General features: G+C 58.5%; 1 protein-coding gene across 2 annotated transcripts; it reads left to right on the forward strand.

The window, feature by feature from the left end:
• The first annotated feature begins 270 nt into the window (after nucleotides 1-270).
• On the forward strand, nucleotides 271-19171 carry LOC136145674 (tubulin alpha-3 chain-like). Of its 2 annotated transcripts, XM_065904218.1 has the most exons (12): nucleotides 271-681; nucleotides 1181-1323; nucleotides 1720-1852; nucleotides 2618-2824; nucleotides 5424-5533; nucleotides 6600-6715; nucleotides 7825-7903; nucleotides 10548-10643; nucleotides 15351-15573; nucleotides 16036-16184; nucleotides 16276-16956; nucleotides 18793-19171. In XM_065904218.1, exons 1-12 carry the CDS (start codon nucleotides 450-452, stop codon nucleotides 19087-19089), a joined length of 2466 nt encoding a protein of 821 aa, XP_065760290.1. In that variant the 5' UTR covers nucleotides 271-449; the 3' UTR covers nucleotides 19090-19171. The 2 variants fall into 2 exon arrangements, with proteins under 2 accessions (XP_065760290.1, XP_065760289.1); XM_065904217.1 differs by lacking the exons at nucleotides 15351-15573; nucleotides 16036-16184; nucleotides 16276-16956; nucleotides 18793-19171 and adding an exon at nucleotides 11414-11551.
• Nucleotides 19172-19322: the final 151 nt, after the last annotated feature.

A 19322-nucleotide genomic window follows, 5' to 3' on the forward strand; every position in this document is an offset into this window, starting at 1 on the left:
CAGGCACTGTGAGAGGGCCAGCTGGAGGCCAGCGGGCAAGGAAAGCCTCAGGAAGAAGGGAGCCCTGAGCTGTCCCGCGCAGACCTGACGCTCAACCAGCAGCGCTCGGGAGGGCTGTCCTGGGTGGAGGGAGAAACACAGGCGACTGCTAGCGGGTGAGTGGGCGCTGGACCCACAGGTGGGAGCGCGATCCCGGCTGCAGAAAGCAGTCAGCCCCCTGTGCGGCGCCCCCAGAAGCTGCCCCGTCCCCAGGCTCCCGAGTGCCGAGGACGACGACGGGGCAGGGCCGCCGCGCGCGCCGCCTGTCGGTCTCGGCTGCGAGCGGGCCGAGGTCAGCGCGCGCTCTTGGCGGCGTCCGCAGCAACCCACGGCTCGGGGTCGCCTGGGCAGCGGCTGCCGGGAGGCGTCCCTATTGGCTGCAGCGGACGAGCGCCCCGTCAGATTGGCCGATGAGCCGGAGGGCCCGCCTCCATCCCCGGGCCGCGCTCCGCGGCCGTCCCCGGCGGTCCCCGCTCTGTGGCCGCGGCTGCAGGGTGGGCGTCACCATGAGGGGTCGCCTCCAGGGGCCTGGGGAGAAGGAAGACCAGGAGGAAGCGGCGGCGGCCTCCGGGCGTCCTGCTGGGGGCCCGGGGGCCAAGAAGGGTTCGGACACGGATTCGGACTCCGACCGGGAGACAGAAGGTGCCTACTGGCAGTGGGTGGGGGCGGGCTGGGGCCGCGTAGGCGGGGGACCCCCGTCTAGCAGGAGCGCACCCCTCCGTGGAGCTGGGGGCGGCTCCCGCCCTGTGCCTTCCCCGCCATGCTCCTGGCGGCATCGGTTCCATCCTTAGAACAGGCTTCCAGAACGAGGTTAAGAGGCAACCCCCCCCAACCCCGAACAGTGTAAGAAGGGCTGTCTCACCCCAGCCATCAGAAAAAAAGCAAAGGAATGGAGGTAGGGAGCTTAGAATTGCTTCAGTTTCTCCCCATTAGAGGTTCACACGGCCCTGTGGCCTGCAATCCAGTGGAAGAGACAGCATACACTGCGGGGTCAGGGGGCCAGGACCAGCTTCACGAGTGGCAGGACTGCAGGTGGGGCCGCCGTCCAGGCTGGCACAGGAGGAAACGCCTCCAGAGGGGAGACCAGGCTGGGCAGTGGGGCCAGCCTGGAGGGGGCCACGTGATCCCCGTCTCCCATCAGGCGCCCGCAGGCCTGGCGAGCTGGGCGAGGACACCCTCTACCTGAGGTCTTGCCGGGCCCACAGCGTCGTGCCCGCCTCCTGCTTTCTGCGCCAAGGGAGCGCCCCAGAGCTCAGAATGCGGCACCGTGGCCTGGGGCCCCAGGTACCCCGGGAGGGACCTTCGAGCAGGTTTGAAGGGCGAGGACCTGGGAGGCAGCAGCCATGGAGGGGTCCCTTCCTGAGCCCACCCCCCCACACACACACACTCCCCAGCCCTGCTTGGGGTCCCAGGCATGTCCCAGCCCCCATGCTGAGTGACAGGTGGGATCGGGGCTATGACAGAGCTCAGTACAAGGACTGGGGGGCCTGCAGGGCACCCCTAACTTGTTGGGGGGATCAAGGAAGCTCCTGGGGAGACCGAGAAGGAGAAGCCGGCATCCCTGGGCCTGTGGGAAGGAATCGAGTGGGCCGAGCCCTGCAGGCAGAGCCCAGGGAGTGCCCCCACACCGTGTCTGCAGCCCTGGAAAGGGCCAGGCCCTCAGGTCCCTCTCTGTCCCAGGGGGCCCGGGCTCTGGCCTGTGCACTGACCTCCAATCCCTACGTCAAGCGGCTGGACCTCAGGGACAACGGACTCTGTGAGGCCGGTGCAGAGGCCCTTGCGGGCGCTCTGAGCAAAACCCGCAGCATCTGTGGTAGGTTCTGAGCCTGGGGTGGGGCTGGGCTACCCCACACGGGCCTTCTCACCCGGCTCCCAGCTGCTGCTGCTACTGGGGGCAGGGCTTCATCACAGGGTGGGGGAGTGGGATGCAGTCAGGCCCTGTGTGGGGCCTCCTCCGCTGTCCTTGGCCGGCCAGCTGCCCCTGTGTGTGGTGGCATCCTGGTGCCTGGCTGCGGGGGGCGGGGGGCAGATGGGCAGGGGGCCAGGCAGGGCGAGAGGAGAGGGGCTGGATCCAGATGCCGCCTCTGCCACGGAAGGGGGGGAGACCCTGGGCAAGGAGCCAGCCTTGCTGAGCCTCAGTTTCCGACACTCAGTCCTTGGAGATGTGGGGACATACTCTCAGGAGGGCGTCTGCCTACGTAAGCCCTCGACTCGTGGCCACTTGGGCCGTCACCGCCAGGCCCGGGAAACGCGGCAGTGGGGCTTCCGTGGGAGGGCCACGCGGCTGCCAGGTGTGAATCACCCACTGAGGGGCTGGGTGCATCTACATCACAGCCCCACAGAGTAGGCGGTGTTAGCCCCCCGACAAAGCTTGTGGACACACGGGCTGGGGACGGGAGTCTGGGGAGCTGTCTGGGGCCGCAGGGGACCCAGTTGATGGGGGGCAGACTCACCATCCACTCCAGGACAGTCTGGCCCCTGAGTCCCCCGTGCTGGGTCAGGCTGGGCAGCTGCGGGGGATGGGAGGGGGTGGGGGCTGGCTCTGGAGCCCGTCCCTGAGGAGTGCTGCTGGCCCCAGATGTGGACCTGTCGGAGAACCGGCTGGGAGCGGACGGAACCCGGGCCATCTGTGCTGCCCTGGCGGTGAGCCCGGCCGTGCAGAGGGTGCAGCTGGCAGGGAACGGCCTGGAGGAGCAGGCAGCCCAGTACCTGGCTGAACTCCTGCTGGCCCACACGGGCCTGAAATCCCTGGACCTGAGCTATAACCAGCTGAATGACCAAGCAGGTACCTTCCGTTCACCGGCCAGGGCTGCCACGGTAGTGCTCGTGACCGTCTTCCTGGGGCAGGGTGGGCGGAGGTAGGCAGGACCACTCTGAGCATCCGTGCCCCGCCCCTGTTCCCTGCACCCCACCCCCACCCCGGGACTCTCAGTCCATTCCCCAGGTATTTCTCTGCCCAGCCAGTGCCTGTGGGCCCTGACAGCCACTAGGAATCCAGCCATGAATTCAACAAAGCCCAGGGCTTCCCAGATGGTGCTAACGGTAAAGAATCTGCTTGCCAACGCAGGAGATACAAGAGACTCGGGTTTGATCCTTGGGTTGGGGAGATCTCCTGGAGGAGGGCACGGCAATCCACTCCAGTGTTCTTGCCTGGAGAATCCCATGGACAGAGGAGCCTGGCGGGCTACAGTCCATGGGGTCGCACAGTCAGACACGACTGAGGCAGAGCAGCAAGCACGCCCTCACGGGACACATGTTCACAGGATTACCCTCCATAATTATTGGTGCTACAAAAGAAAGAAGCAGGGCAGGATTCTAGAGAAGAATGGACTCCCCCGGGGAGGGCTCTGTGAGGAGGTGACGTTTAAGCTGAACTGTGAAGGAGGGAGAAGTCAGTCATGGCAAGACCAGAGGGGGAGAATTTCACGCAGAGGAACCATTTCCCAGAGAGACAGACAGACACCAGGGTGGCTGGGCTAGTGAGCCAGGAGAGAGGGGCCCGGCATGGGACGGAGTGGCAGAGGCGCCGGAGGACCACAGCAGGCGGGACGGGAGGACGCTGCTCCAGGTGCTGCGGGTGACGTCAGTGGGGCTCCCCCATCTCAGCACCTTCTCCCTGCCCCAGGGCCTCTGCACGGGCTGGCTGCCTTGCCAGGAACATACACTTCTACAGGCACATTAAAAGAGAAGCTCATTTCAGGCTTTCAACAAAGTAAGCCTAGGGGTCCCTCTGGGCCAGCACCAAACAGGCAGTGAGGTTGGAGAGGCTTGGGACGCAAGGCCCTTTGAAGGCTGCACGGCTCGTGGGGGTCTGTGGGCGGGCCTGCCTCCCTGAGGGGTCTCAGCCTCGCCACCCGACCCGAGGCCAGGGTAGCACCGAACTGGTGAGGTGGCTGCGGGGGTCGTGAAGAACACGCCCCGGGACCACAGAAGGCTGATTCACGGCCGTAGGTCCCGCTCACCCTCCCGCTGCTCAGCAGAGAAGGGGCTTCCCTCCAAAGCAGGCGCAGCCGCCGCCTGCCTCTCCCAGCCCTGGACGGGTCTGAGACTCTGCGGCTGTCAGGCCTGGTGCTGGACGTGGGGTGGGGGCCCGGATCTCAGGGAGGAGCCGGGCGGCCGCGCGGCCTGCAGGGAGCTCTCCAGGGTGCTACCGTGCCTACGGACCTGGACGCTGAGCCTTCCGCTCTGTGCTGGGTGCCAGCACCACGGAGAGGGGCCAGGCAGAGGTCTAACGCTCAGAGCGCGGAAGGATGGACACGGAGCAGACAAGGGGTCCGAGGTGGCCCAGCCCGGCCTGGCTGAGTAAGCAAGGCTTCCCGGGTGGGAATGAGGAGCTGTTCCCCAGGTAAAGAAGGGCGTCAGCAGTTGCACGCGGGGGTAGCCCGAGCTGGGGACCAGGAGCAGGTCTGACCCGCTGAGCCCCAACACAGCGGCGGAGTGGGTGGGCGGGGCTTCTGCTCATCTTACATGTAAAATAGCTCTCGGGATTCTCTTTCCTTTTCTTTTTTTTCTCTTTTTAATATTTACTTATTTATTTGGAGAAGGGCATGGCAACCCACTCCAGTACTCTTGCCTGGAGAATCCCATGGACAGAGGAGCCTGTTGGGCTACAGTCCATGGGGTTGCAGAGAGTCGGACACGACTGAGCGACTTTCACTTCAGTACTTATTTATTTGGCTGCACTGGGTCACAGTGGTGGCACGCAAGGTCTTCAGCTTCAGCATGTGTGACCTAGTTCCCTGACCAGGGGTCCAATCTGGGCCCCCTGCATTGGGAGCTCCGGAGTCTTAGCCACTGGACCACCAGGGAAGTCCTCTCCTCTTCTACACCGCTGCCTCCTCTCCACCACAGCCGCGCTGACCTCGTCACCTCCTGCGTAGACAGTGGCACAGGCCACCCTGACCGCTGGTTCCCGCCCCCGCCCCCCTTAACCTTGTCTCTTCTGAAAGCGTCTCTCTAGTGCCCATCACTCCTACCTCCTCTCACAGCCTCACCTGGGGCCCAGCACCAGGCCTGTGTGCGTTTCCACGAGCCCCGGACTCCCTGTCCCCGCTTCTCCCCTCCACGTTCACTCTCCATGGGTGCATGGGGCGTCCCTTAATCCTCAAGGCTCTTTCTGCTTTCCTGACCCCCTGCAAGGCAGGGTTAGCCCCCACTCTGTCCCCATGCCTCCCTGTTGGTGGTTGGATAGCTCACATCCCACAAATGTGTGTTTATAGCTTCTCTATTAAACCTGAATGCCTTGAAAGCAGGGCAGGCCCACGTGGGGTTGGATGCCCTGATGCTCGTGCACAGCCGAGACCCTTGCCCACAGCGGGCATCACTGTCAGCTCTTGAAAGAATGATATGAGTGAACAAGAAAGTCTGTCGTGGTGTTTCTGAAGGGGAGATGCTTGGACCGGCCCTGGCAGAAAACACAGGACTCACGGAGCTCAATGTGAGGTGGAATCACCTGCGAGGCCCAGGAGCCATAGCCTTCGCCAGGGGACTGGAGGTACGAGGCCCCGCCCAGCAAGCCCCTCCGGCCTGTCCTTCGAGGGCGGGTCTCCCAGGCACCAGCCCCCCATCTTTTGCAGTTCTTCAGAAATGAGCCCTAGGGACTTCCCTGGCAGTCCCTGGCAGAGTGGCTCAGACTTCAGGGAGCACAGGTTCAATTCCTGGTCGGGGAGCTAAGATCCCCCATGCCTCATGGTGCAGTCAAAAAAAAAAAAAAAAAAAAAAGGAAGAAAGCAGAAGCTGGATCTTTCCAGCAATGCTTAGAGGATGCTTCTCCAGGTGACTTCAGTTTCCCTGGCTCTATTTAATGACAACAGTTTGGTCTCCCTGCACTGACTCTCGGGGTGCTGAGTGAGGGGTCCATAGCTGGAGACGCACGCCTCCAGAGATGTCACGGACACTCGGGTGGGGGGGACACCATGCGGTCCAGTGACGCACACTCACTGCTGGAAGGATGCTTGCCTGAGATGACAGCCCTGGGCCCTGGGAACCTTGCACACCCTCTCACATGCCCCTCCTGCTCCCTGGTCCTGACACCTGGGGAGTGAGGGGCACAGGACCCCGTGATGCCCCCGGGGGCAGCTGCTTCCGTGGGATCCTCCTCGGGGAATGGCAACGAGGCCATGCCCTCCTGCAAGGCTGACTGGGGTCCCGCCCCACAAGCTGGGCACCCACGGGCTCCCCACTTCTCCCCCTCACAGCCCTCCGGACACATTTCACCGAACAGTCCTTCACTGGCATCCTCTCTGGGCCCTGGGCTGCTCTGCGCCTCGGGGTCCCTGGCTGACAGGGGTCCCTGCCATTGTGTCCCTGGGGCCTGCGGCCTGGGGCAGACCTCCCAGTCCTGAGGCTCGCTCACACCCATGCCCACCCTCTGCACGTGCATCTAGCCTTCCCACTCCACTAGTCACCATCGCCCAAGCCCAGGGCTCTCCCCTGCAACCTCTGTGGTCTTCCACTCCCGGTCCACACTCTGCTCCTCAGCCCTCCTGGGCTCGGAGGCTGGGGCCTGGCTTCCTCCACTGGCACGTGTGGTCCCACAGGGTTGCTCCTTTGTGTCCCAGGCAAACATCTTCCTGAGGGTCCTGGACATCTCATACAATGGCTGTGGGGATTCTGGAGCCTCTGCGGTGGGGGAGGCGCTGAAGACCAACAACGTGCTGGAGGAGCTCTACATGAGGTGAGTGCAGGGGGCCCCCGCCCCTGCCTCCAGGCCCCCGGCCACCCAGGGACTGGGGCTCCTCCAGCTGCTGTTCACCCTCAGGGCTGGAACCTGTCACAGTCCCAGGGCATGCCGCTCTGTCCCTCTCACTCAAGTTCATCCTTGCTATGTGAAAATGTTAGTTGCTGAATCGTGTCCACTCTTTGTGACCCCAGGGGCTGTAGCCCACCAGGCTCCTCTGTCCATGGAGTTTTCCAGGCAAGAATACTGGAGTGGGTTGCCCTGCCCTCCTCCAGAGGGTCTTCCCAACCCAGGGATCGAACCTGGGTGTCCCAAATTGCAGGTAGATTCTTTACCCTCTGAGCCACTAGGGAAGCTGATCGTTTGTACGTGGGGACTCGTAATTCCTACCACACAGCTGGGGGCTGGGAGGTGCAAACACATAAACCTCTTTAGCAGAGCTGGTGCAGGCGGTGGCGCTCCACCTGCATCCTCCTCCATTTCAGGAGGGGTTTGTGCTCTGTCCAGCACATGGCTGCTGGGGGCCTGCACGGGTGAGCTGTTCCTCCAAGCCCAGGCAGGGTCCCAGGCCTCCTGGGGAAACCAGGGGAAGGGAGGAGGCGGAGGCCAGACAGGTCATGGGCTATCCGCCATTGGCACAGGCATCTGCTCCATCCTACCCATTCTCCCCTCCCGATGGGGGAAAGCTGGGGTCTGAGAAGTTAGAGGGAAGTGGGGCTGGCTTGGAGACAAAGTGGCCAAGAGCAGTGAGGAGGCCTGGAGTTTGGGCCCCTCGGGAGCAGAAGGGTGTGGGGAGGGAGCTGGGTGGCTGTCGTGGGGACAGAGGCAGGGTGCAGGACACGTGGGAGCCCCCGCTGAGCACTGAGGGCCAGGGAACAGCAGCGGGTCTCCACTGGGGCGTGGGTTGGGGGGCAACAACCCTCTAGGCACATCTGCTGGACCCTGAACACTGGAGGCTCCACTGAAGCGTCTACTCACTGACCTGCCCAGGGCCCCCAGGGAGTGCTTGGAGGCTGGATGTGGGGGTTGCACCAGCAGCCCTGGGGCAGTGTGGCTCTGCATATCTGCCTGCAAGGCAGCGCAAGACACACGCCTTTCTGTTGCAGCAACAACCGTATCTCCGCGGCGGGAGCCCTGAACCTGGGCCTGGGCCTGCGAGTCAACCAGACACTGAGGATTCTTGCTGTGAGTGCCAGCCTGAAGGGGGAGGCCCCGGCACAGACCCGCCTGTGCCTGTCCACACAGCCCCCTCCCCGCCACATCTCACCCTGGTGCCTGCGAGCACATGGGGGAGGGGGCGCCCGGCTTCCTCCTGCAACCTCGTCATCCCCTCACCCATCTCTGGCCTGGCCCACAAATTCCTTCGGACTCCCCCCAGGCCCACCAGGCTTCCCCTCACCACCCCCCCCCCCGGCCTTGCTGGAACCCAGGGGCCACGCAGATGTTCCGTCTCCAGTGGGGAGGATGTGGCTGACCGTGAGAGCAGAAGGCAGTGAAGGGAGGCCGGAGCGGGTCCTCCAGGACTTCTGTGCCAGCTGCACGTGCTCCGAGCACATCAGCCCTGCCTGGCCCTCAGGGGGCACAGGAGCCGCCAGCAGCACCCACGTCCCCAGTCTGAGGCTCACTCTTGCCCCCGAGTAGAACCCAGACCTCCCTCTAAGCTCTGAGTCTCCATCTCTAGCCACCTGCCGGATGGTCCCCGAGATGAGAACAGGTGCACGGGATTCTGGGAGTCGAGCCTGACCTGGTCGTCCCCTCCAAGGGCTGCCTCTAGGTGGGGGGCTCCTTCCCATCCTGTCAGCCTTGGCCCAGTGCTGACCCCGCCTCATTCCTCATCTTCCCCCCTGGGAGGTGGGCCGGGCTGCCCGCCCGCTCGCCTCGCTGCCCCTCCTCCCCGCCTGCGATCAGGTGCTAACAGGAGATGGTCCCGGCTTTAAATCTCTCTGGAAGACGCCAGGCTTAGTCATTTGCTCATTCACAGCACATGGGCTCTGCGCGCTGCCAGCCCCACCCTCCTCCCCACCTTGAAGTCCTTCACTCTCAGCTCAGTTCAGTTCAGTCACTCAGTCGTGTCCGGATCTTTGCGGCCCCATGGACTGCAGCACGCCAGGCCTCCCTGTCCATCACCAACTCCCAGACTTTGCTCAAACTCATGTCCATCAAGTCAGTGATGCCATCCAACCATCTCATCCTCTGTCGTCCCCTTCTCCTCCCGCCTTCAATCTTTCCCAGGATCATGGTCTTTTCCAATGACTCAGTTCTTCTGATCAGTGGCCAAAGTATTGGAGTTTCAGCTTCAGCATCAGTCCTTCCAATGAATATTCAGGATTGATTTCTTTTAGGATCAACTGGTTGGATCTCCTTGCAGTCCAAGGGACTCTCAAGAGTCTTCTCCAACACCACAGTTCAAAAGCATCAATTCTTCGGCGTTCAGCTTTCTTTATAGTCCAAAACTCTCACATCCATACATGACTACTGGAAAAACTATAGCTTTGACTAGATGGACTTTTGCTGGAAAAGTAATGTCCCTGCTTTTTAATATGCTGTCTAGGTTGGTCATAGCTTTTCTTCCAAGGAGCAAGTGCCTTTTAATTTCACGACTGCAGTCACCATCTGCAGTGATTTTGGAGCATAAGAAAAGAAAGTCTGTCACTCTTTCCATTGTTTCCCCACCTATTTGCCATGAAGCGATGGGACCGGATGCCATGATCTTAGTTTTCTGAATGTTGAGTTTTAAGCCAGCTTTTTCACTCTCCTCCTTCACTCTCATCAAGAGGATCTTCAATTCTTCTTCACTTTCTGCCATAAGGGTGGTGTCATCTGCCTATCTGAAGTTAGTGATATTTCTCCTGGCAATCTTGATTCCAGCTTATGCCTCATCCAGTCCAGCATTTCTCATGATGTACTCTGCATATAAGTTAAATAAGCAGGGTGACAACATATAGCCTTGACATACTCCTTTCCCAATTTGGAACCAGTCTGTTGGAAAACAAGGAGAGAACATAGCCCCGCCCATCAACAGAAAATTGGATTGAAGATTTACTGAGCACGGCCCCCCCATCAGAACAAAACAGTTCCCCCACAGTCAGTCTCTCCCATCAGGAAGCTTCCATGAGCCTCTTACCCTTCTCCATCAGAGGGCAGACTGAAAACCAATCACAGAAAACTAATCAAACTGATCACATGGACCACAGCCTCGTCTAACCCAATGAAACTATGAGCCATGCCATGTGGGTCATGGTGGAGAGTTCTGACAAAACGTGGTCCACTGGAGAAGGGAATGGCAAACCACTTCAGTATTCTTGCCTTGAGAACCCCATGAACACTATGAAAAGACCCTCAGCCCAAGCTGCTTGCAATTTTCGAGCCATGCGGTACAACCTCTCAGCCCTGCTTTGCTCCTGTGGCTCTTCTTGTTGAAATGCCCAGCTCAACCCACCTGGCCTGGAAAGTTCGGCTGCGGTGTTTCATCCCACCCATCCTTCACTTTCCAGGGAGGGTTGGTGCAGGGGTCTCTCAGCACTCTCCACACTGCATTGCTTTGTTTCCTCTCCTCTCCTCCCTGTAACAGCGAGCTCTTTAAGGGCAGGGCATGTCTCGTGTATCTCTTTGATTCTTGACACAGAGTGGGCGCAAGGCGGGGGTGCAGCCAGTGTCCACTCCCTTCCGCTATTCCTGGTTCCAGCACCACCCAAGGCATTGTGCCGCAGGGAGGAGCCGTTTGAGCTGAGAGAATGGGGCCACCCGGAGCCATATCAGCAAAGATGGGGGATCCCTCCCGCTGCCCTGGGCTCGGCGTCCCTCACTGAGGGACGTGTGTGCTTCTCAGGTGTCCAGGAATCCCATGAGAAGCGAAGGCTGCTCTGGTGTGCTCAAGTCTGTCCAGGCTAATCCACAGTCTGCACTGGAGCTTCTGGACTTTTCTGTGAGTTTCTCATAAACCTTGTCTCTGACCCTCCCAACAGCCCTGGGAGATATGACTTTCTCCATTTTAGAAGGAAAGAAGTGGGGATTGGAGAGAGTGCCTGCTCAGGTATATGGTGTGGCCACATCTGAGTTCCAACCTGGGTCACGATGCCACTCTGACTCCGTTCCTGCCTCTGTGTGGGGTGTCATGGTGGTCTCACCTTGGACCCCTGCCTGGGTTCTTCATTGGCAGAGAGGGAACAGGTGGATCAGAGGCACCATGCTCACTGATGTTTGGATTTGCAGGTTCATCTCTTGCAAGGCAGCCCCTCCTCCCAGCCAGCAGTGCCTGCGAGTGGATCCTAGTGCTGCAGATTCACTTGGGGGGCTGCACGAGAGATGATAACCCTGTTTCACTCCATTTTGCCTTTAAAAAATTCTTTATTGGCAGTGTGGAGTCTTAGCCACTGGACCACCAGGGAAGTTCCAATTTTGCCTTTTAATGTAGAAAAAATATCACTCTTTTATAAGGTGGTTAAACACAAACAAGAGAATCCCCAAATAGGAATCATGAAGAATCTAGTTACAAATCACTGCTCATTCTCCCTCTGATTTATTTCAACCCAGGCTTGAGTCAAAGCCTGTTCAGAGATGTGTTTACAGTTTCAATCCTTCAAACTTGGGACAAACTGATACCCTATGAGGCTCGAGACCTTGTGGGTGTGTGAGTAAAATGGTCAAGTTCTCAAAAAGTCTTAACATCCTTCCTAGTGATGGGTTTCTCCTCAGGATATCCAGGTGAACAGAGAGTTTGATGATCTTGCCAGTTCAGTGAAGGTCATCCTTCCAGGGCTTTGCATAAAGACGGCTGCCCGCAGAGTGGAGTACAAAAAAGAACTGCTGGCCATCTTCAGACCATCTGAATGACTATGTGTTGTGTGACTTTCTTCTCTCTCCCATGGGCCACTTCAACTTCAAGGTGCCTTTCAATGCATGAGTCCACTGAGGCCCCATGTCAACCAGGTGGAAGTCCTACAGAGCTGGCCTTCATAGTGACTGAGGCATCAGTGTTAACCAGGGCCTTCCGTTGTTCTCATTCAGGTCACAGATTTGTACTCCTAGAGAAATGAAAACATGTCCACACAAAAACTTGAACATACATGTTCATGGCAGCATTATCCATGATATACACAAAATGCAAATACCCACCAACTGATAGCGGATAAATAGAATGTAGTGTACTTATACAATGGAATATTACTTGGCAATAAAAAGGATGAAATTTGGGATGATGGACATGTTTTAAAATTGATTATGGTAACGGCTGCACAATATCAGTAACATACTAAAAGTATTTGAATTGTGTACTTCAGATGAATTGTATGATATGTGAACTGTGTTTTATACAGTTAAGAAAAAAAGGAACGAAGTAAAGACACGTGCGACAACATGGATGAACCACTACCCTAAGTGAAAGTTTATCATAAAAGACCACTTATTGCACCAATTTAACTGGGTGACTTGTCCAATATGCACATCATATCTCAGAAAAACTGTTACCTATATATATATATATACACACATACACACACACACTGTTTGATCCATATTGTGTGGAAAAAATGATGTATAAATGTGTATACTAGCAGAAAAACAACAAAAAAAGACCCAAACAAAACAACCCTGGCACATTAATAATGCTTATCTCTAGGTTGTGGCTTTATGGCTTTTATTTCCTTTCTATTTTCTTGCATTTTCCACTCTTCACACTCAGTATGTGTGACTTTTACTATCAGAAAAATAAGTCGTGCTTAAGACCAGGCCGGCAGCACAGGTCTCGAGTCTGCTGCGTTCTCGGCGCCTGAGGAAGGAGGGTCCCCCCATACCCACGACAACCTCCTAACCTGAGGCGGTGCTCGGGGCCAGGAGGTGACGGAGGGTAACGGGAGCCAGGCCCCGCGGGATGAGCACCCGGGAGGAGCCCCAAGAGCCTGCTCTCCCCGCTCCCATGCGGGGCAGCACTCCTCGGTGTCCCTCCGCCTTGCAGGGCGGGGAGAGGACCTCAAGTCGGAGCGCGGGGCTGGGCCAAGCGCCGCAGGACGCTACCCACTTCCCTGTAGAGCCTGCAAATAAGCAAGCCAGTCATTACATCAAGGCCCCACACCCTCCCCAATTAACCAGGAGGCTCCAGGAGGAGAACGCGAGGTGAGGCGGCGTAGACCGGACCACGCCTGCTGCAGGGTGCGTGAGGCGCGGGAGGGGCAGTTTGAGGAGACAGAATAAGGAGACCCGGCGCGCTCCGCCTCCCGCATGCAGCCTTCCCGCCAAAGCCACGTCCAATCAGAACGCGCCACAAACCGGGAGTCCCGTGTGAGCCAATCAGAAGCGGGATTCTAGACTCCGCCCCTCCCCAGCGCTCTGGACCAATGGGCATCGGCGGCGGCGGCGTGGAGTCCACGACGACGTGGGGGGCTTGTCCGAGGAGCGCGAGGCTTGGCGTAGGCAGTTGAGCTGCGGCGTCGGCGAGAGCGGTTGGGGTTTGTGTAGCGGCGGCGGCGGCTGAGCTCATCATGGTACGGATGGACGGAGCGGGAGGGCGGGCGGGAGGTCGGGCGGGCCAGGAGGCCTGGAGGCCATGTTAGTGGTCGGGGGGTTGAGACCGAGGACGCCGGAGAAACCCGTGTGGGTTTCTGCTGCGAATCACTCAGCGACCCGAACAGAGGCTGAGAAAGAGAAGCTGCGAAGGCAGAGCCGCACTTCCCAAGAGTATCGGCGTCCGAGGGCCTCACCGGCCAGCGCGCTTTAGCGTGCGGCCCCAGGGCTCAGGGGAGGCAGGCGGCCCCAGGTCCAGTCTCTGGGGCGCGGACAGTGGGCAGTGCCGGGCTCCGGAGGTTGGGGCGGGCGTGCTCGGGAAGGAGGTCATCTACGGAGAACGCGGGAGCTTTCAGAGAGGACACGGAGCCAGGGACAGGAATATCATTAACCAAACTTCAGTGATCCAGGCGAGGATGGCAATGCGCTTGCCTCTCTGTGGACAGTGAGAAATGACTTCCCCGAGCGATTCCTCATTGTTAGTCAGGTGGACATAGCCTGTACTGATCATGGAGCTTCCCAGCCACACTTTGTAAATGAAGACATTAGGTGACAGAGCTGACCCTGAACACACTGCGGCTGAGCATGCAAGAGTGACACAGGCATTCTGTGAAATACAGCTGTTCTGGATTCAAAGCGAATACCATGTGTTTGAAAACTGTGTGACTGGGTGGATTTCAAAGGCCTTCCCAGGGTGCTGTTAGAGTCTCCTCTGGAGGAGTGAGTGCCCTGTTCCCGGAGAAGGTCTTTCCAGAGCCCAGTGCTTCCCTCTGGAATGAGGTGCGGGGACTGCTGCCTCACGTTGATCTCTGAGATATGGTGCTTGTGTGATAGAAAACAGGACCAAGCTCCTAGGACTGTAAGTTAGAATTTAGGGTGGGTGGCACAACTCAGATCTCACTTGATCTTCTCTATGTATTTGTTAGGATGATGTGTCTAAATTCAGCCAGACGGTCAGGGAATGTAGAATTACATTCCCAGCAGGAAACAGGGTACATTTAAAATATTTAATAGGTACTGTGAGTGCAACCTGTTAGAAGATACTATTTCTACAGATACGGGCAGGGTTTAAGGAGACCCCCAAAGGACAGTGCAGAATCCCAGCACGTGACATTTGGGAGCCATTGACTCCTAGGCTCCAGGGAGGGAGGGGCGGGAGCGCTTACAAGAGGCGGGGGTAGTTTCTGACGACCGCTGACTGCCCACAGTCTGTGCCCTTGAAAAGGAACCCAAGACAGCCTGGTGGGGAGGGAGCCAGGAGCAACCACCTTGACCACACCTTCCTCTAACCTCCATCTCTTGCTGCTGACTGACACGGGCTGATGTAGCCAGAAGCTAGGGGGAACAGTCCACACTGGTCAGCCTGGAACCAGAGCTGGATGGAGAACAGAGGGTAGACCTAGAGCGGCAGGCGGAACAGACTTAGGTCCCATCCAGTTTTCCTTTTCCATTACCGCTTATCCTTCGGTCAGGACGCAATCAAAATGGCTATTTCTCGAGAGAAGTACTGACACTGGCCATAACATGGAGTTTGTTACTGACATTGTATGGCTTACAAGTATTAAAGTAACTGAATTTACCTATGATAGCAAACAAGTAGACTTTGGGACTAATTCTGGCGCTACCAGCTCACGTGTTTCGGAGCAAGCCAGTTTTCACAAGGTTAAAAGGGTCACATAAGGCTCCTTGAAAACAAGGTTTGAGAAGCCCTGAGACACTCTAGAGGCACATACAAACATTGAGTTAACATCTGCATGCCACGCAGATGTTTACTCTTGAAAATCCTGCTTTGACCACTTCCAATGTACCTTGATTCATGGACCTAACACTCCAGGTTCCTTGGCCATGTTGTTCTTAGAGCATCAGACTTTCCTTTCACCACCAGACACGTCCACAACGGGGCGTTGTTTCTGCTTTGGCTCAGCCTTTTCTTTCCCTCTGGAGCTATTTCTCTGCTCTTCTCCAGTAGCATGTTGGGCTCCTATCAACCTGGGAAGCTTGTGAGAAAAAGTCTGACAAGACCTTAAGAAACCAAAAGATATTAGATCTACTAATTTAGGAAGTCAGGTACATCTGCATGCCACGCAGAGACCCCTGCCGTGTCGCCGGGCCTCACTCGTTGCCCTGCTTCCAGCGCGAGTGCATCTCCATCCACGTGGGGCAGGCGGGCGTCCAGATCGGCAACGCCTGCTGGGAGCTGTACTGCCTGGAGCATGGCATTCAGCCCGACGGCCAGATGCCCAGCGACAAGACCATCGGCGGCGGGGATGACTCCTTCAACACGTTCTTCAGCGAGACGGGGGCCGGCAAGCACGTGCCCAGGGCCGTGTTCGTGGACCTGGAGCCCACCGTGGTCGGTAGGTCCCCTCCCCCTTGGCAAGGGAAGCCCAGAACCTTCACCGGGTACACACAGGTCAGAAGCACGAGGTAGTTTCCGAGGGAAGCGGCCACCCAGGAGACGACGGACAGTCGCCCGGGAGACCCGGACCACAGGGGTGCCCGGGGCAGTCAGGCTGGCATCCGTGCAGGGTGGCAGGGCCATCCCAGTGACGTCGGGGTGGAGCGGTGGGTGTGGGCAAGGTGCACACAGAGCCGCCTGGGCACTCCCGTCCTTCGGGAACCGGCCACACTGGCGCTTGTTCTGGGTTGATGGACCCCCAGGAGCCGTGAATGGCAGATGGGCCTGTCTGTCTCGTGACTCGCCTGGGAGACCTGACCCCCAGCCTGGGAGGAGCGGCGCGGGCCTGCAGATAGGCGGGTCCTGGAGCCGCCACGGGGGTGAGGTGGCGTCCTCCAAGCCCGGCCACTGTCCCCCGCAGACGAGGTGCGCACGGGGACCTACAGGCAGCTCTTCCACCCGGAGCAGCTGATCACCGGGAAGGAAGACGCGGCCAACAACTACGCCCGCGGCCACTACACCATCGGCAAGGAGATCGTCGACCTGGTCCTGGACCGCATCCGCAAGCTGGTGAGAAGGGCCAGGCGGGCTCCCGGCCGGGACGGGGGGCCTGGGCTCTCGGCGGCGCGTGCGGCCCGGCTCACGCCTCTCCCTCCCACAGGCGGACCTGTGCACGGGGCTGCAGGGCTTCCTCATCTTCCACAGCTTCGGGGGCGGCACCGGCTCGGGCTTCGCCTCGCTGCTCATGGAGCGGCTCTCGGTGGACTACGGCAAGAAGTCCAAGCTGGAGTTCGCCATCTACCCGGCGCCCCAGGTCTCCACGGCCGTGGTGGAGCCCTACAACTCCATCCTGACCACGCACACGACCCTGGAGCACTCGGACTGCGCCTTCATGGTGGACAACGAGGCCATCTACGACATCTGCCGGCGCAACCTGGACATCGAGCGGCCCACCTACACCAACCTCAACCGGCTCATCGGGCAGATCGTGTCCTCCATCACGGCCTCCCTGCGCTTCGACGGCGCCCTCAACGTGGACCTGACCGAGTTCCAGACCAACCTGGTGCCCTACCCCCGCATCCACTTCCCCCTGGCCACGTACGCCCCCGTCATCTCGGCCGAGAAGGCCTACCACGAGCAGCTGTCCGTGGCCGAGATCACCAACGCCTGCTTCGAGCCGGCCAACCAGATGGTCAAGTGTGACCCTCGCCACGGCAAGTACATGGCCTGCTGCATGCTGTACCGGGGGGACGTGGTCCCCAAAGACGTCAACGCGGCCATCGCCACCATCAAGACCAAGCGCACCATCCAGTTTGTGGACTGGTGCCCGACCGGCTTCAAGGTAGGCTGGGCGGCAGCGCGTGTGCAGCTTTCTGCCCGTGGCCGGCCCCGGGGCGGGCTGCTGACCCGCCGCGGAGGGTCCCCTGTCCCCGGGCGGCTGGGCTGCAGGGACAGCAAGGTTGGCAATCAGTGTGCTGGATGCCTGGATCTTGATCAACACTTCATGGACCTTTACTTCTTACAACCAGCCCATAACGCCATGGGCTGATATTACCAACATCTTACGCGTCAGAGACAGACGCTGAGACAGCTTTTAGAACCTCGTAGCCTCAGGGTCAGCGGCGGGAGGAGGGAGCTTTCAGAGACTTCTGACTGCAGGCCTGCAGGTTTCCCCACTGCGCACGCGAGAACTTTGTCAGAGTCTGGTATCATTGTGTGATTGGGCTTAGATTTCACATCAATTCAGTCACCAGTTGTCACTGAATCTTGGGCAACAGTTATGTTTTTGTAGAGAGGCTCTTGTATTCATTATGCAATATTTTCTGTGGGACCAAGAGTGGCTCACCGCTGTTTCTCCAAGCCAGGCTTGGAATGCCGCCTCCCATACAAAACCACACTCATAGAAATGGCTCCTCCAACTGTGTTTAGTGTCACAGTGAAACGACTGCCCAGAGAAGAGCATCCTGAATTTGAAGCCAAGTCCCAGAATGTCCCACTTTAGACCCGTGACCACCAGGCTAAGTGCCTGGCCACGCCTGGGCTTGTTAACCCTGCGCCCTTTTCCTCGTTGAGTCCTTTTTCACAAGCGATCTTCGTTAGATAAAGTGCTGGATCCTGCGTCTGAGCCCTGATGCATCCCTTCGGTGTGCTGGGAGTTGCCATCCCCAGGGTCTTTGTAGACAAAGTGAGGACAAGTAGCAGCGATGCGTGGGTCATCGTTTTCCCATGTAAATACCGAGCTTGCCTCTGACCAGCCCACGCTGTTGCACCCACCTGGCCTCTGTCAGCCTCACTGCCAGACCCCTTGACACAGACCACCTGAGGGTGTTCGACTCACATGTGTAAATGACTCACAGGGGTAAAGTGTGTGTGTAACAGGTCTGACCAATTAGATATATCCGCGAATTTAAACCTTCCGTGGATGTTTGCAGGCCTCTGAGGTTAGGTCACGGGTTGGGGTTGGAAGCTTTTCTCTGCCAAGCCACACGGCACGGGGGATCTCAGTCCCTGGGCCAGACCCCTGCAGGAAACCGCAGCGTCTGGACCATCAGGGAAGTCTTTTTCTTCTTCCATTGTTCTTGGTTTCAGGACGTTTCCTCTCAGCCCTTGCTCTGACCTTTGCAAGGCAAGGCTGCCATCCACGGCCGCCTCAGCTGGGCAGCGCTGTGTGGGGTGCCGGGCACTGTGCCCAGGCTTCCCGTCCTGGCCGAGTCTGTGAGCCAGAGGGCAGGCCAGTCTGGAGGGAGGTTAGGAGGTCACACTGCTGTCCCCACGCAAGACAGTTCACCCCTGATGGACGGTGTTGAATCCTCACTTGCCCGAGTGACTTCACGTGTTGACAGGTGTTTGCTCAGTGGTGCACCATTTTCGTGGAACCTTTTTCCATGTTTGTATCAGGTTTTCTCATTATGAAAGTGTGTATGTGGCAAGATATTTTAGTCATGCAGAAGGCTGAAAAGCTTAAGTCCTCTTCTAAAAGTGAAAATGTAGGATATTAAACACTGGCAAATACTGCCAAAAAATACAGCACCCGTTCCTACATGGCATCATCTAAAGTGGGTCCACGGCCCCCATTTTAAGAAACAAGCTCCAAAAAATAAAATATTTAAAAAATAATAAAAATCAAGCTCCCATTTCCAAGGCCACACTCCGAGTTCACTATGTTCTTCTCCGGCAGGTGGGCATCAACTACCAGCCCCCCACGGTGGTTCCGGGGGGGGACCTGGCCAAGGTGCAGCGGGCCGTGTGCATGCTGAGCAACACCACGGCCATCGCCGAGGCCTGGGCCCGCCTGGACCACAAGTTCGACCTCATGTACGCCAAGCGGGCCTTCGTGCACTGGTACGTGGGGGAGGGCATGGAGGAGGGCGAGTTCTCGGAGGCCCGGGAGGACCTGGCGGCGCTGGAGAAGGATTACGAGGAGGTGGGCGTGGACTCGGTGGAGGCGGAGGCCGAGGAAGGGGAGGAGTACTGAAGGCGGCGCGGCCGCAGCCCCGCACCTGTTTCCCCGACGGTCCCGTCACAGATGTGTTTCCCTATTAAAGTTTTTGTGTTGAGCATCATCTGCGTGTGTTGCTTTCGGCCCAATCCCCCGCCGGATCCCGCCTTAACAAGTGAGCCTCGGGAAGAACCGTGTTCCTCCCCGACGGCAGTGTTGCGGCAGGGCGGCACGTCTGACTGGCTCTGCAGAGCATCACCTGCTGCGTT

Source organism: Muntiacus reevesi, chromosome 13 (genome assembly GCF_963930625.1).
Source record: "Muntiacus reevesi chromosome 13, mMunRee1.1, whole genome shotgun sequence".
Lineage (NCBI taxonomy): Eukaryota > Metazoa > Chordata > Mammalia > Artiodactyla > Cervidae > Muntiacus > Muntiacus reevesi.